Source organism: Rhinoderma darwinii, chromosome 3, assembly GCF_050947455.1.
Source record: "Rhinoderma darwinii isolate aRhiDar2 chromosome 3, aRhiDar2.hap1, whole genome shotgun sequence".
In the NCBI taxonomy this organism is placed as follows: domain Eukaryota; kingdom Metazoa; phylum Chordata; class Amphibia; order Anura; family Rhinodermatidae; genus Rhinoderma; species Rhinoderma darwinii.
In genome coordinates this window covers 57187292-57206049 of record NC_134689.1, presented here as the reverse complement: position 1 = coordinate 57206049, position 18758 = coordinate 57187292, and the positions used below count along the sequence as shown (strand labels likewise).

The 18758-nt window shown below is 41.1% G+C and overlaps 1 protein-coding gene across 1 annotated transcript in view; it reads right to left on the bottom strand.

Annotated features, from left to right (window-relative positions):
* Window positions 1-18758, bottom strand: part of LOC142748945 (A disintegrin and metalloproteinase with thrombospondin motifs 2-like) — a 911491-nt gene that overhangs the window by 409250 nt on the left and 483483 nt on the right. Inside the window, exon 8 of the mRNA XM_075856370.1 lies at window positions 13990-14133. Coding sequence (XP_075712485.1) covers window positions 13990-14133 — 144 coding nt within the window. The remainder of the gene's footprint in view (window positions 1-13989; window positions 14134-18758) is intronic.

Sequence of the window (18758 nt, the reverse complement as noted above, 5' to 3'; positions counted from 1 at the left end):
ACCAAATTATAGAGAACTATCTGCGGCACTTTGTCTCCAGACGACATGATGACTGGGTGCAGCTGCTCCCGTGGGCGGAGTTCTCTTATAATAACCATACCAGTAAGTCCACCACCTCCAGTCCGCTCTTCAAAGTCTATGGCCAACATCCTCAAATACCCCTGCCTGGCTCTACTATGTCCCAGGTGCCTGCAGCCGACTCTACCTTCAGGGACTTTCTGCAGATATGGCAGCAGACACAATCTTCTATTCTGCTGGTGGTGGACCGCATGAAGAGAAAGGCAAACACTAGAAGACGAGAACCTACCCAGTTTCTTCCAGATACTAAGGTCTGGCTGTCTTCCAGGAATATCCGGCTGAGGGTGCAATCTTGCAAGTTTTCCCCCAGGTTCCTTGGGCCCTTCGAGATTCTGCTACAGATCAATCCTGTGTCGTACAAGCTTTAACTGCCTCCTACCCTCAAGATCCCTAACGCCTTCCATGTCTCCTGGCTGAAACCCGTGTTCCTGAACTGCTACTCCAGGACTCCTATTTCCGCAGTGGCTCCAGGCGGTTCATCCGCAAATTTCGAAGTGAGGGAGATCCTGGCAACCAACAAAGTGGGAGGAAGGACATTTTATTTGGTGGATTGGAGGGGATTTGGTCTAGAGGAGAGGTCTTGGGAGCCAGAGGAGAACATCGATGCCCCTGTCCTCATGAAGAAATTTCATTCCCGCTCTGGTCCCAAGAGGAGGGGGCGTAAGAGGGGGGATAGTGTAACATCTATGGCCAGGGACTTACCCTTTGATGGCCCCGCCCATGGGCACTTGTCTTCGCGGCGCCAGCTCCCTCCAGGGAGAGGCCGGCACTCGGTGCCCGCAGGGCGCGCTCACGGCCTTTAAGGGCCAGTACGCGTCCAGCTGTCAGCCATCAATAATTAGCCAAAATGGCTGAAGGATTGGTCCTCGCCTGAGCGTTGTTGTATACCTAAGTTTGTCTTGCAAATGGTCTCCCAGTGTTTTCCAGTTCCCAGTGTTACCCGTTCCTGCTGCCTGTACCCTGTATCCCGTATTGTATCTACTGAGAAAGTCAAGTCGTGTCTTCCGTTGCATCCACAGTGCCACCTGCTGAGAAAGTGAAGTCGTGTCTTCCGCTGCACCCACAGTGCCACCTGCTGTGAAAGTCAAGTCGTACCTCCGCTACTGTCTACATTGCCTCAGGTACCCGATCCGAACTATAGACGTTGTTTTGTACCTTGTTGGCCAGCTGCTACCCCGCTAAGTCTTTTCAATAATTGTTTCAATTATGGGCCGCCCGAACAGTCCTTATGATGATCCGCCACGTGGCCCGCTGGAGCATCAGAGCTGGATCCATGCAGAAAAAATAAGTGAATACTGCTTGCTATTTTATTTCAGGTCATTCGCAGCCATTAATAAAAAAATTAAGAAACCGGATAATGCCTTTAATTAGACCATTGGCAAAGCACTCATAGAAAAATACTTAGACACACTGCAATCGGCCAGTATTGAAACTGGACAGCTGCTTTAGTTGTGCTCTGTCTTTGACAAGGAGGAAATTGTTGTTACTGGTTTCCTCTCTTTCCTATACACCAAAATAGTGTCTCTGCAGAAACACCGGGAACTAAAGATTCTTCTCTAAGGGTATGTGCACACACACTAATTACGTCCGAAATTGACGGACGTATTTCGGCCGCAAGTAGTGGACCGAACTCAGTGCAGGGAGCCGGGCTCCTAGCATCATACTTATGTACGATGCTAGGAGTCCCTGCCTCGCTGCAGGACAACTGTCCCATACTGAAAACATGTTTATACTACGGGACAGTTGTCCTGCAGAGAGGCAGGGACTCCTAGCATCGTACATAAGTATGATACTAGGAGCCCGGCTCCTTGCACTGTGTTCGGTCCGGGACTTGCGGCCGAAATACGTCCGTCAATTCCAGACGTAATTAGTGTGTGTGCACATACCCTAACACTGCAGATCTGTTATTTTACATTATTTTATTTTCACCTTTGCGGAATGCTGCATTTTAAATGTGACATCATTTTATTTCTTATTCTATCCCACAAAAAAATATGTTTCTCTTTTTGCAGGACACATAGGGCTTTATTATAATTTAAAATTGGAGCTAATGTCAATAAATTTTTTTCAGAAACAGAAACAGAAAAAAAGACTGTTGTTCCTTATTTTTTTCATGTTATGTTTTAACTCCTTAACGCAATGTCCCGTACATGTACGTGATAGCCACTAAACGGAAGTGTGGCGCAGGCTCATGGGCCAAGCTTGCTCCAAACTAAGCAGGTGTATCAGCTGTATATTACAGTCGACACCACACTGCAACAGTCAGAATCAAAGATCAATTTTCATAGGACTTACGGAAGCAGGACATCGCGTTTTAGCACAGCTCCTGAACTCTGGTGAAATATCCGCTTATTAGCGAGACCATCCACAACCCATCTCACCACCACTATCTGTGGGAACATTGCCTCGGCACCCGTCATCAACGTGGGCTGTTTATTTCCCTCCGGAAGTCCATTGTACATAATACGTGACACACAACAATATTACCTGCTTAACAATGTAGGAAGTACAGCTGCATCTGAGCAAATTAAATATTGATAAATCCCCTGGCCCAGACCGCATTCATCTATGAGTATTAAGAGAATTGAGCTCAGTATTGGACAGTCCTTCATATCTCATCTTCTTAGACTCTCTTGTAACAGGATCAGTGCCACAGGATTGGAGGACTGCTGATGTTGTACCATTATTTAAGAAGGGTAATATTTCAGGGTATTCTAAGAGATGAAAAGAAAGAAGGTTTGATCCAGCGCTTTGTTGGTTTAAAAAGGAATCAATGTTCCCACTTTTATTGTCATAAGGAAAATGGATAAAATATGGAGAGACGCAGTAACGAGGTGTTTTCAAATGGTAAGTGCCAAAGCCTACGCATTTCAAACACTAACAGTGTTCTTATTCATGGCTGATAACCATCTCAGCCATGAATAAGAACACTGTTAGGCCCCATGCACACGACCGTAAAAAACCTCAGTTTTTGCGGACAGCAACCGCGGTCCGCAAAAACGGAGCCATTCACTTTCATTGAACGCTGACACCTTTCCATAGCACTACGGAAGGGTGTCCGTGTCGTGGAAATGTTCCGGGAATTATGGAACATGTCCGTTCTTTTGCATTTTGCGGGCCGTGCTCCCATACTTTGTATGTGAGCACGGCCCGAAAATGCGGCTGTCAGTCGGCGGCCGGCCGTGCCCGCAATCGCGGGCCGTGATTGCGGGCACGGTCGTGTGCATGGGGCCTTAGTGTTTGAAACACGTAGGCTTTGGCACTTACCATTTTGAAGCCACCTCGTTACTGCGTCTCTCCATATTTTATCCATTTTTCTTATGACAATAAAAGTGGGAACATTGATTCCTTTTTAAACCAACAAACAGCGCTGGATCAAACCTTCTTTCTTTTCATGTTATTCACTGTGGGACGTCGCAGAGATCAGAGCGAAGTCTGAGTGTAGGACGCAGGACTGGTGAGCTGGAGGCTTCCTCCCTTTTTCTTTTCCTTATTCTAAGAGATGTACTGCAAAAATATATAGCAGAGAAAAGTCTAATTAATGATAACCTAAAAACGAACCATGAAGGGACATAGCCCTTTAAAGAAATAGTATACTAAATAATATACAAAAGTACAAAAAATCTTTATTAAATATAATCATCAATAACATATAACGGAAAAAAAGATGGGATACATCATACACAGAGATATATACAGCAGGGTCAGATGGGATAGACCATAGACAAACAGAGTCAACCATCCAAGAATGACCAAATCACGCTCAGATAGTCCATATGACAGAATTATAAACCCATGGGTATAGGTTAATAAGGCCCACACAAAGTATAGTGCTACCAGCTAATCATAACAATATGCAGAATCTACCATTGCCTACTATTGCCTACAAAGTATATAGCAATACATGAAAAAATGAAGCTAGAGGCGTCCAAAGAAAACATATAGGTTCAAATGGCCAGAAAGATATAACTGACAATAACTGGACACGATAATATGATCAGGTAGAGGCTAAAAAGCTAGCACATACCCTGGGACATGATGAGGAGCGCAGGAGATCAAAAAAAGCAGACGGATGAATGAACGCCTCGACGCGCGTTTCGCCCTGTAGACCGGCTTCGTCAGGAGGCTACATTTAATAAAACTCTAGGGGTTTATATAGAAAAGGAATAAAGTTAGACTCACCTGTGATGAATGAAAATCGGCGCTCGACACGCCCGCCGGGCGGCGCACACATCACAGGACGCACCGCGCGTCAGATGACAGGCGTCACATGATGAAAACCATGACAACGCTAGACGCTAAGCGGCACTCCCGGATGCGGGCCCCACCACGCACGCGTGATCCACGTATGTGCAAACACAACAGGAGAGGCAACAAGAATAACTAAGACAAGATTAAAATAACAAAAACAGAGGTGGGGATTCCTATAGGGATAAGACCAGCTAGAAATAATTACACAGGGACAAAAAATAAAACAAATATGAAATATGAAAAACGGCAGCGCGTATATTTAGAAAGTGCAAAAGTGAAACATAAATAAACAACGTGCACTGTGAAAAACAGAGGACATACACCATTCTAGTGGCGATGAAGATAATATATAAAGTAGATATGAAATAAATATATAAAATAAATATATAAATAGTGTAACAAAAATATATAAAAATTAATAAATACAAATACATATATATATATAAATATATAATAAAGTGAAATAGTGATAAAAATACAATGTATATAAGCCGTGCAAAATGTATAGGTGTACGAAAATACCAAAACATAAAAAAAAAATATATCAAAAAAATATATATATATGAGCAAAACCGTTATATAATAATAAATTAATATAAAATCTCTCAAACGGAAGCCGAGAGTAGATAATATGATGTACAGTATAAGGACACTTTGTCGTCCTCTCAAATTAATGTTTTACAAAAGGGCTTGTCTTTTTCTCCTACGGGTAAATTCGATCTTTTTACCACCATCAAAGATCTGGCTCTTTTTTTCTAGGAAATTGCTTTTCAAGAAGCACTTTGGTAGAAGGGATCATAGCGTCCCTATGTGCTCTCTGGCAGAGAAACAGGCATTTGATGCCCTTATTTCATTACTGGAGGAACAGGAGGTCAAGACTGACCCCAGACTTCCCAAGCATCTGTGCCGTCGTTCTCAACATTCCCCCCCCCCCCCCACTTCGCGCTGTGCCCTTCAGTGGACATTTTCTTTAAATTAGTTAAAAAAGATCTAGAAACTATTTCTGACTCTAGAACATCTTGTAATCTTAACTATAAAGAAAGGCAGACAATTTTGGAACTTAAAAAAACTTAAGGATGTGATTATCAAACCAGCCGATAAGGGGGGCAATGTTGTATAATGGCCGGCACAGATGTATGAATGTGAGGCCTTTCGCCAACTAGATATGAGCTATTGTTACCGCAGGTTATCATCCGATCCCACGCTAGTTTTTAAAGGAGAACTAGATACATTATTACAAAGGGGTGTGGATGCACAAATCATCAATTCCAAATTGAGGGAGGGCTTATCTGTGGATTTCCCCATTAAACCCACGTTCTATTTATTGCCTAAAGTGCATAAAAATGCTACTAACCCCCCCAGTCGTCCAATAGTATCGGGGATTGGAGGTTTGTGTGAGAACATTTGCAGATTTGTGGATTTTTATCTGCAGAAATGTGTGGAAACTTTGCCGTCATACATTAGGGATACCACAGACATGTTACAACGTCTTGATAGGTTGCATCTTGAGGATGACATGTTTTTGGTTACGTGTGACGTGGAGTCCTTGTACACGTCTATATACCACGACCACGGGATACGAGCATCAAGACATTTTTTACAGATGACTAATCCGACCCGGATCTTATTGAGTTCATATTGTGTCTCCTTAATTTTGCATTGACACATAATTTCTTTGTATTTAAGGATCGCCTCTTCCTACAGCTCCAGGGTACGGCAATGGGGGCGACTTGTGCGCCCTCATATGCCAACCTTTTTCTGGGGCTGTGGGAGAGGGATACTGTCCAGCATAATCCGGGTCATGATTCGGTTCTCCTGTGGTCGAGGTATATAGACGATATTCTATTCATTTGGCAGGGCTCCACGTCTGATTTGGAATCTTTTCTCACCTCCCTCAATTCGAACGATATCAATGTCAAGCTTACGTGGCACTATAGTCATACTCGTGTTGATTTTTTTGATATTTGTATCACCAAAGATGACAGTGGTTTCATTTCCACCGACATTTTCAGGAAAAAAAACCTCCACTAATGCCCTCCTCCATGCCACATCCGCTCATTACCCGAAAGTCACAACTTCTATACCTGTGGGCCAGTTTTTAAGGGCTAGGTGCATCTGCTCCAATGACAGCAACTTTGAGCGCCAAGCACTGGATCTGACGGCAAGGTTCGAAAATCGTGGTTATAGTCAGAGGGTTATTAAAAGAGGCTATCTTAGAGCTAAAAATTCAACTCGTGATGGACTCCTGGTGAGTAGACCTAAAAACAACAACATTGATCAGAATGTTAGATTTATTACCACCTTTAATCCTCATTGGACTAGAATTCGTGATTTCCTACAGAAACATTGGAGTGTCCTTCTTACTGATCGCGATTTGGCAGGGATCTTGCCTAGTTACCCCTCCATCACTTGGAGGCGATCCAAAAATCTGAGGGATCTCCTGACAGCCAGTCATTATATTCCCAGTGCTCCCCCAAATCCGTTCGGTAGTAGGGGCCCTCCCTGGGGTTCATACAATTGTGGCAAATGTGCTGCATGTAAATATATTTTACGAGTCCTCAACTTCTATAGCTCTGATAGAGGCAAAGACTATAAAATTGTTTATAACATCACATGTAACACAGCAGCGCTGGTATATTTTGCCACCTGCCCTTGTGACCTAATTTATGTTGGCATGACCAGCAGGCATTTGAAGGTACGGGTGTTGGAACATGTCAGTAAAATTAAGTCAGCTTCCAGTGCTATAGATTTGGATAAACTCCAGCCTGTTGCTCAACATTTTCGCGAGTTTCACTCTTGTAATCCAAAGGGTTTTGAGGTACGTGGAATAGATAGAGTTTCTCTGGGATGTAGAGGTGGTGATGTACGTTTGGCATTATTGAGAAAAGAAATTAAATGGATTACGTTACTCAATACTGTGTCGCCATTTGGCCTAAATGAGGCCTCCAGTTTTAGGCCCTTTCTGTAATTTTCAACTATGCGTGAATTTTATTTTCTCTAGGTTTTTTTTCTTGTTTTTTAAATTTACTTTTTATGTTCTAGTGTGTTCCTCTCAGCGAGTGGGTTTACCTTCCTACATATTGGAGAAGACGGTCTTAATTTGAACTTAGGAGCGGAGAAGATAAAGATGTCTATCTGTATTGATGTATTATGAGCTTCATATCCTTGCTCGTCATTGTATTTATTATATAATTGCTATTTTTTCTGAGCATTTGTTATGTGGAGTTCTATATAAACATTACAATTGTATTATATTGTATCTCAAGTCTATGTATTTGGCTTTTTATACTGTACATCATATTATCTACTCTCGGCTTCCGTTTGAGAGATTTTATATTAATTCATTATTATATAACGGTTTTGCTCATATATATATATTTTTTATATATATATATTTTTTTTAATGTTTTTGTATTTTCGTACACCTATACATTTTGCACGGCTTATATACATTGTATTTTTATCACTATTTCACTTTATTATATATTTATATATATATATGTATTTGTATTTATTAATTTTTATATATTTTTGTTACACTATTTATATATTTATTTTATATATTTATTTCATATCTACTTTATATATTATCTTCATCGCCACTAGAATGGTGTATGTCCTCTGTTTTTCACAGTGCACGTTGTTTATTTATGTTTCACTTTTGCACTTTCTAAATATATGCGCTGCCGTTTTTCATATTTCATATTTGTTTTATTTTTTGTCTCTGTGTAATTATTTCTAGCCGGTCTAATCCCTATAGGAATTCCCACCTCTGTTTTTGTTATTATTTTAATCTTGTCTTAGTTATTCTTGTTGCCTATCCTGTGGTGTTTGCACAGACACTCGATCGCGCGTGCGTGGTGGGGCCCGCATCCGGGAGTGCCGCTTAGCGTCTAGCGTTGTCATGGTTTTCATCATGTGACGCCTGTCATCTGACGCACGTCGCGTCGTGTGATGTGTGCGCCGCCCGGCGGGCGTGTCGAGCGCCGATTTTCATTCATCACAGGTGAGTCTAACTTTATTCCTTTTCTATATAAACCCCTAGAGTTTTATTAAATGTAGCCTCCTGACAAAGCCGGTCTACATGGCGAAACGCGCGTCGAGGCGTTCATTCATCCGTCTGCTTTTTTTGATCTCCTGCGCTCCTCATCATGTCCCAGGGTATGTGCTAGCTTTTTAGCCTCTACATGATCGTATTATCGTGTCCAGTTATTGTCAGTTATATCTTTCTGGCCATTTGAACCTATATGTTTTCTTTCTCTAGCTTCATTTTTTCATGTATTGCTATATACTTTGTAGGCAATAGTAGGCAATGGTAGATTCTGCATATTGTTATGATTAGCGGGTAGCACTATACTCTGTATGGGCTTTATTACCCTATACCCATGGGTTTATAATTCTGTCATATGGACTATCTGAGCGTGGTTTGGTCATTCTTGGATGGTTGACTCTGTTTGTCTATGGTCTATCCCATCTGACCCTGCTGTATATATCTCCGTGTATGATGTATCCCATCTTTTTTTCCATTATATGTTATTGATGATTATATTTAATAAAGATTTTTTGGACTTTTGTGTATTATTTAGTATACTATTTCTTTAAAGGGCTATGTCCCTTCATGGTTCGTTTTTAGGTTGTCTACTTGCAATAAGGGACCCCAATATACGCCATTTCTTGGTGTGAGGTTTTGTTTAGGTTGTCTAATTAATGATAACCAGCATGGATTCATGAAAAATAGGTCGTGCCTAACCTAGCTGATGTGATTTATATGGATTTTGCATTTTACACTGTGCCGCACAACAGTCTAAGGCTGGGTTCACACGACCTATTTTGAAGCGTAAACGAGGCAAAACGCGAGTACGAGCAATTACGTCTGAAATGCAGGAGCTATTTTCTCCTGAAAACAGCTCCGTAATTTCAGCCGTAATTGACATTATCGTGTGCTCATACCCTTATTCTGAAGCTAGAGACACAGGGACCATATGTGCAAGCGGGTAAAGAATTGGTTAAGGGAGAGAAAGCAAAGAGTTGTTATAAATGGAACTTACTCAAAATGGGCTGTAGTCAGCAGCGGGGTACTACAAGGATCGGTGTCAGGCCCAATTTTTTTTAATCTTTTTATTAACCCCTTCCCACTTTGGCCACTTTTGACTTTCCTGACCAAGCCTCATTTTTCAAATCTGACATGTTTCCCTTTATGTGGTGATAACTTTGGAATGCTTTTACCTATCCAAGCGATTCTGAGATTGTTTTCTCGTGATACATTGGACTTTATGTTACTGTTAAAATTTGCTCGGTACATTTAGCATTTAATTGTGAAAAACACCAACATTTTGTGAAAAATTACAAAAATTAGCATTTTTCTAAATTTAAATGTATCTCCTTGTAGGTTAGGCAGTTATACCACACAAAATTGTTGCTAATTAACATCCCCCATATGTCTACTTTATATTGGCATCATTTGTTTTTTTTACATCCTTTTATTTTTCTAGGATGTTACAAAGCTTGGAACTTTAGCAGCAATTTCTCACATTTTCAAGAAAATTTCAAAAGGCTATTTTTACAGGGACCAGTTCAGTCGTGAAGTGGCTTTTAGGGCCTTATATATTAGAAACCCCCAATAAGTCACCCCATTTTAAAATCTTCACCCCTCAAAGTATGTAAAACAGCATTTAGAAAGCATCTTAACCCTTTAGGGTATGTTCACACGTAGTGTCTTCAGGCATATTTCAAGGCGTTTACGCCTCGAAAAACGGCCAAAAAATCGGAAGCAGAACGCCTCCAAATATCTGCCAACTGATTTCAATGGGAGAAACGGCATTCTGTTCCAACGGGGCGCTTTTTTAGAAAAACTTTGGGAGTGTGGAGAGTGGGCGTTGTGGAGAGAAGTGTATGACGCTGACCAATCAGTGTCATACACTTCCCTCCATTCATTTACACAGCACATAGTAATCTACTAGATCACTATGTGCAGCCACATACACACACATTAACGTTACTCAAGTGTCCTGACAGTGAATATACATTACCTCCAGCCAGGATGTGACGTCTATTCACAATCCTGACATCTCGGTAACGTTTGTGTGAGATTTACAGCAAGGCAAGCGTAATCTCGTTTTAAATGACAGTTTACAGCGTAATCTCGCGAGATTACGTTTGCCTTGCTGTAAGGCCTCATGCACACGACCGTGTTTTTGCGTCCGCAATTCAACCGCAAATCCACGGGTAAATTGCGGACCCATTCATTTCTATGGGCCCATACACACTATCCGTGTTTTCACGGCTCTCCGCATGTCCGCACATCCGTGCCGCAGAAACTACGGACATGTCCTATTATGGGCCGCAAATGCGGTGCGGACATGCCAATAGAAGTCAATGGGCCCGTGGAAATTGCGGATACACCGCCGTGTGTCATCCGCAGTTTTGCGGATTTGCGGAAGTGTTGCTAGGCGACGACCGGGAATGAGTTCTGTCGTCATCATGTTTTACCTAGGCTTTTTATTTTTCATCCGCATTTTGCGGATTACATACGGATGAACTGCGGAGGACATACGGATGAACTGCGGATGACATTTCACGGAACACGGTCCTGGAATTTGCGGACCAGAAAAACACTACGGTCGTGTGCATGAGGCCTAAATCTCACACAAACATTAGCGAAGTGTCAGAATTCTGAACAGACATCACGTCCTGGCTGGAGATAAATGTGCACAAGGCCCCGGGACCAGATGGGCTACACCCTAGAGTTCTTAAAGAGCTTAGTTCAGTCATTCAGTTCCCCTCTTCATAATATTCAGTGATTCTCTAGCAACTGGTATAGTGCCAAGGGACAGGCGCAGGGCAAATGTGGTGCCTATTTTCAAAAAGGGCTCTAGGTCTTCCCCGGGTAATTATAGACGAGTAAGCTTAACATCCATCGTGGGGAAAATTTTGAGGGGCTATTGAGGGACTATATACAGGATTATGTGACAAAAAATAGTATTATAAGTGACAGCCAGCATGGTTCTACTAAGGACAGAAGTTGTCAAACTAACCTGATATGTTTTTATGAAGAGGTGAGCAGAAGCCTAGACAGAGGGTATATAGTGTTTTTGGACTTTGCAAAGGCATTTGACACTGTCCTTTATAGACGTCTAATGGGTAAATTAAGGACTATAGGTTTAGATAGTATAGTTTTTAATTGGATTGAGAATTGTGGTCAATGATTCCTACTCTGAATGGTCCCCAGTTATAAGTGGTGTACCCCAGGGTTCAGTGCTGGGACCACTATTATTCAACTTATTTATTAATGATAGAGGATGGGATTAATAGCACTATTTCTATTTTTGCAGATGACACCAAGCTATGTAGTAATGTTCAGTCTATGGAAGATGTTCGTGAATTGCAAGTGGATTTAAACACAGTGTTTGGGCATTCAGTTGGCAAATGCAGTTTAATGTAGATAAATGTAAAGTTATGCATCTGGGTACCAACAACCTGCATGCATCATATGTCCTAGGGGGAGCTACACTGAGGGAGTCACTTGTTGAGAAGGATCTGGGTGTACTTGTAAATCATAAATGAAAAAACAGCATGCAATATCAATCAGCTGCTTCAAAGGCCAGCAGGATATTGTTGTGTATTAAAAGAGGCATGGACTCGCGGGACTGGGATGTAATATTACCACTTTACAAAGCATTAGTGAGGCCTCATCTAGAATATGCAGTTCAGTTCTGGGCTCCAGTTCATAGAAAGGATGCCCTGGAGTTGGAAAAAATACAAAGAATAGCAACGAAGCTAATAAGGGGCATGGATAATCTAAGTAATGAGGAAAGATTAACAGAATTAAACCTATTTAGCCATGAAAAGAGACGACTAAGGGGGGACATGATTAATTTATATAAATATATTAATGGCACATACAAAAAATATGGTGAAATCCTGTTCCATGTAAAACCCCCTCAAAAAACAAGGGGGCACTCCCTCCGTCTGGAGAAAAAAAAGGTTCAACCTGCAGAGACGACAAGCCTTCTTTACCTTCTTTACTGTGAGAACGGTAAATCTATGGAATAGTCTACTGCAGGAGCTGGTCACAGCAGGGACAATAGATAGCGTTAAAAAAGGCTTAGATCATTTCCTGGAACAAAAAAATCTTAGCTCTTATGTGTAGAAATTTTTACCTTCCCTTTTCCCATCCCTTGGTTGAACTTGATGGACATGTGTCTTTTTTCAACCGAACTAAGTATGTAACTATGTAATCTGATGACTTGTAGTTGCCCGCTAGCCTATGTAGGAAAAACTATAAGGCTGGATTCACACGAGCACATTATGTCCATAATGGACGGAACGTATTTCAGCCGCTAATCCCAGACCGAACACACGGCAGGAAGCCGGGCTCCTAGCATCATAGTTATGTACGATGCTAGGAGTCCCTGCCTCGCTGCGGGACAACTGTCCCGTACTGAAAACATGATTACAGTGGAATGTCTATTCACTGTCTAAACACTTCAGTATTGTTAATGTTTAAGTATAAGACAGCACATAAGGATCTAGCAGGATCCCTATGCGCTGAGTAAATGAATGGAGAGGAGTGCAGGACGCTGATTGGTCAGCGTCATACACTCCTCTGTACCAACCCCCATTTGGTCTAAAGTAAAAATACGCCCACTTGGACATTAAGCAACTCATTAGAATAAATCTAAAATCGCTAATAAAGTGGTGAAAACAGATCGTTTTATTAAATAAAAAGCATTACTGTCACCTACATTATAGCACCCATCTCCTTATATAGGAGATAGGCCACTTATAATGTGGTGACAGAGCCTCTTTAAGCTCGGCATTCCTGAGCACACACGGCCATTGAACTGCACCTGTATTGAGAAGAAATCTGTATAGCCAAACTCTCCCTGATTATCCCTGAACGTAGGGAGAAACACGTTGGAGAGGCTAGGAAGAGTAGAACTACTTTAGCAGGGACATGTTAGGTATAGGTAGCTGAGGCAGAACACTCTTTTCAGAGCGCAAATATATAATTTAGACTAGGCTGTGTTTGAATGGACAGTAAAAACTAATACATCCTCCCTGATGATCCCTGAATGCAGGTTGAAACACGATTTAAGTCTGGATGCAAATGGAAATAGCACCAAATAAATGATTCGTATGGTGCCTCTGTGACAACAGTTCATGTATAATAGTCACCCACATCATATCAGAATGCAGGGTGAAACGCTGTTTCCATAATTCATGGTCGGAAATCACAGGAATCACCCACAACACAGAGCAATAGAATAGGATTTAGGGGGCCCCCTTTTAGATACAGGTGTGGGTCCCATAGGTGGGACCCACATCTATCAGACATCGGGGGCCGCTGATGTCCCACACCCCCGGTAATGTGTTGTAGTCTTAGTTTATAATAGGTATCACAACACAGATGTGAACAAAGCCTAACTAGTGCACTCAAAGTGAAAATTTTATTAATAAATAATTATTAGTAAAACTTAAAAAAAATACTGTGGATATGTCATAAATGTCTCTGATGGGAAAACCCCTTTAACAATCATTAAATAGTTTGGATATTTAACAATAAACATTATGTCTTTGGCTGACTTAAGTAGTTAATGAAACTTGGCAAACAACTTTAATACATATAATATGATTAAGCAACTTTTTAAATTTACTTACATTAGGTATCGGCTAAGCTCTTGTTGGCTACATCGAGACCAGTGAAAGCGATGAAATGCAGCTTGTACCAGTGGAGCCATAATGCTGCCCATTCTGACTTCATCTCCACACCTATTTCCTTGGCCATCATGCTCCATTCCTAATCTAGAACATGTATTAAATGCAATATTTACTATAATGGTTATCAAATTTACTTTAAAAATTACACCACAACATTAAAGAGGCTCTGTCACCAAATGACCAATCAGCGTCATACACTTCTCTCCATTCATGTCCATTTGTACTCAGCACAGTGTGATCTCGCGAGATCACGCTGTACTGTCAAGTACATCCACATTAAATTTACTGAAGTGTCTTGAAAGTGAATAGACATCACCTCCAGCCAGGATGTGATGTCTATTCACACTCCCGACACTTTGATAAAGTTTCTGTGGGACTTACTCACACAGCACAGCGTGATCTCGTGAGATCCCGTTGTGCTGAGTACAAATGGACATGAATGGAGAGAAGTGTTTGAGGCTGATTGGTCAGCGTCTTGCACTTCCCTTTACAACGCCCACTTGGTCAAAAGTAAAAAAAAAAGCCCAGTTTTGGGCATTAAGAAACTAATTAGCATAAATCTTATATTGTTCGTAACATGATCAAAATTGATCGTTTTTAAAAATAAAAAACACTGTTGTTATCTACATTACAGCGCCGATCAGATTATATAGGAGATAGGGCATTTATAATCTGGTGACAGAGCCTCTTTAAGTAAATCAGAGTAAGGCCCCGTGCACATCATGTTTTGGCTATGCGTTTAGCCTGTATATTGGGAAAGCTCCCTGCATGCACGCTAAATGTGTCCATAGGGCTTAATTTGCCTGACAGAGGCCCAAAAAAGTGTCCTTTCAAACCTTCGTCGTGCTGGTATAAGCAAGTATACCTTTTTTTGAAGGATAGAATAGCATAGTAGAAGTTTTTTTTAACATGGAAGTCTATATTGAAGTATGCCACTGTTAACTTATAAGTCATGGGCTTTTCAATAGTATCATTACTGATACGTTAAACAGATACCTTATTAGTTTATGGGTGGCAGATGCGATATAACAGATGCGTCATAAGCAGGGTCATGACAGTTCATGACGTATATGTTTTACGTATACCATTAAACTTTACACGGATGCCACTTTTAAGGTACCCGTCACATCTTACATGTTAAACACGTATACGTTGAGAACTTTTCCCGGCGTACACGTTAACGTAGGCCAGCAGTCTCCAATATCAACAAATAGTTTATTTTGCATTAGTAAACAGTCCACATACAAAATAAGCATTTAAATAGTTGGTTGAGCACAACAATACAGTGAATACTACCTGAAAACATTTAAAGGCTATGTACACCTTTTGAAAACAATTATTATTTTTTTCTCAATAAAACAATGTATCAGTGTTATTGATGCAATTTTCTAATTGAATAGAGATGGGTCCAGCACACGATGCAGATAAAATTCAATTCTGCTTTATTAGTAACAAATTTAAAAGCAAATAAATTAAAATCCTGAGTGAAGAAGGCTTACACGTTTCGAACCTGTTGGTTCTTATTCATAGTTACCCTTCCAATGTGGAAGGTCCGATTTATAACTCGGGGATAATGAGAACACATGACCATGTAACACTTGACTACAAAGGAAATTTAACCCATTCCGAATTGTCAGGTTAATAGTCCGGAATGGGTTAAATTTCCTTCAGTCACGTGTTCTCATTACACCTGAGTTATAAATCAGCAGCATCAGGCTTTCACACTGAAAGCCCAATCCCATACTGTGAAAGGGAACAGACAACCCGACAGAACCCAATGGACCCATTATAAGTCAAGGGGGTCCATCGGGGGCCGCTGGTGTCCCACACTCCCGGTAATGTGTTGTAGTCTTAGTTTATAATAGGTATCACAACGCAGATGTGAACAAAGCCTAACTAGTGTACTCAAAGTGAAAATTTTATTAATAAATAATTATAAGTAAAACAGAAAAAAAATATTCACAAGAAATAAAATGAGAAAAAAATAGAAAATCATAAAAAAAACTTCCCCATACCCAAAAAAGTGCACACATCTCCGAACTTACATGGACCAATATTAGACATCCTGCATGACTCGATTTTGATTGGGCATCAGGTGCTCAGGCATTTATATATTCTTGTCACAGAAAAACCTCATATACACAATAATTACCCCGGCCACCAATTTCTTCCTGTTCTTCTTTGGCCCTATATGCTTTTACTCCTTCCATGTACAATGGCTGTGTATTAAGTTAAGGCAGGCAGATGCATTTAAAACTAAAACAGGGCCTTTGCCCTTAACCCTTTAATGACCAGGCCATTTTCATTTTGTCATTTTTGTTTTTCCTTCCTCACCTTTCAAGAGCCATAAAGTTTTTTTATTTTTCCATTGACATAGCCATTTAAGGATTTTTTATTTTTATTTTTTTTTGCTGGACTATTTGCAGTTTTTAATGGCACCATTTCTAAATCTGATCATTTTTATTAGTTAAAGTTTTCAAAACCAATCAAAACATAGACGATATGGACTAAATCCCAGAACCCCCCACACCCAACCCCCCTGTCCCGTTCCAGGCAGAATTTTATAATGCATATTGAACAATACAATATCATAGGTGGCTACCACACGGGTTAGGAATTCAAAGACCACTTATACATAATCAAAGATCGACACTGATCATTAATACATTCACCTTTCAATATGAAGCACATTAGAATACAACCCAACCTCCAGATACTGGTAACATTTCCTTATCCGTTTCCTAAGTTTGCGGGGTTCAGTGTCATGAGTGAGTCACACATCCTGCCCCTTAGTAACAAAGTATTCGCTAACCCAGGCATATCCAGCCACGGCTGCCACAGCTTTACAAAATTTTGAGATACTTTGTGTTTACAAAATATAGCCCGTTCATTCATCAACATAACATTTATTTTCCCCATTAATTCAGCTTTAGAAGGCGATACTGATTGTATCCAATGGAATGCTATTAGTTTCATAGCTACATAGGGGAGAGGTTCCGCCACCATTTTACCCTGAGTATCTAACGTGAGTTCTTTGACATAATCCAAAATATAGACTTTAGGGTCCCTGGGTACACATAGTGAGTAAGCTTCAGCTATAATTACTAGAATTTCTGACCAGTAGTCACGCAACTGCACGCAACTCCATAACATATGTATAACATCTGCAGTTTCCTGGCCACATCTTGGACACCTCGCATCTGCGCGTACTCCTATGCGATACAGTAACTGTGGTGTCTTGCACACTCTATACAATATGTATAATTGTGATAACCGTGCACCCACCCCCAAAGAAGTATCAGGGACGGCCCCTGGAATATCATTCCATTAATCCGCTGTAATACCCGGGATATCCTCCTCCCATGTGTGCATTCGAACTAAAGGGATAGCCTCTAAGTATTTATCCAATAATACCCTGTAGAGAGCTGATATGAGCCCCTACATATTACCCCTCGAAGCACCATATTGAACATAGCATCCTTCTCTATCATCAAAGGCTGTCTTTTGACCTGAGCCTCGTACGCATGTCTTAATTGCAGATATCTATAAAAACTCTGACGCGGGATAGAAAACTCATCCTGTAGCTGTTGGAAGGATTTAAAAATATTGTCGTCCAATAACTGACCCACCCTTTACATTCCCAATATACAACGCCATACAGCCCCTCAAATTCCACTAGCGAGCGGTTATGCCACAAGGGTGTGAATTTTGTGCAATCAGTAATATTTCAAGCTTAAGCTTGTCCCACACATTCTGGATTAGTTGCACTGTCGGTAACTTTGGCTGTCTTGAGCCAAATCCCTCCCTTTCCATGACTGACAAAATTTTCCCCCTACCAACCAATGACGTCAGAATAGCCGCCGATACCCCTTCAGCCTTCTCATCCCCCCACCCCTTCAAGTGTTGACCTTGTGCTGCTAAATAATATAACCAGGGATTTGGGAGAGCCAGTCCCCCTTCTACCTTGGACCTTTGTAGGACTTCACAACAAAGTCTCGGATGCCCTTTTTTAAAAACGTGTTCTCTACAATATGTGTTTATCTTATGAAATCTGTTAAGAGTAAGCCATATTGTGGAGTTATGTAACACATAAGAGTTGTGGCATTATTACCATCTTGATCAGATTGACTCGCCCTATCACCGAAAGATACAAAGTAATCTAAATTTCTGAAGCAAGGGCTGGAGGTTCAAATCCTCAAAGTCTCCTACAGCTGCTGTGACTTCAACTTCCAAATATCTAAATTGTCGAACACATGGGACTGGTACCCCTCTATATTCCGCAATATGTCTTATAGGGTCCACCGGTAACAGGGCAGATTTGTGCCAGTGGATAGTCAGCCCTGACATGGTAGTGAATTCATCAATCAATGCCATAGCGGCCGAGAGGGATGGACCAGTGCCCCCTAGAAAAAGCAGGGCATCATCAGCATATAAAGCAATCTTATTGTTCACCTCCCCATATTTGAATCCATGAATATCCTTAGACAACCTCATGACTCCCGCCAAAGGCTCTTTGGCTATGGCAAACAACAGAGGGGACAGAGGACATCCCTGCCAAATTCCTCGGGATAGTAAGAAGCTTTTAGACATCCCTCTATCGGCTCTAATATGAGCCTGGGGCCTTGAATACAACGCCTTAATCCAGGAGATAAACCCTGGGCCCAAAGCTCATACTCTCCAACACCTGCCACAAGTAGTTCCATTCTATG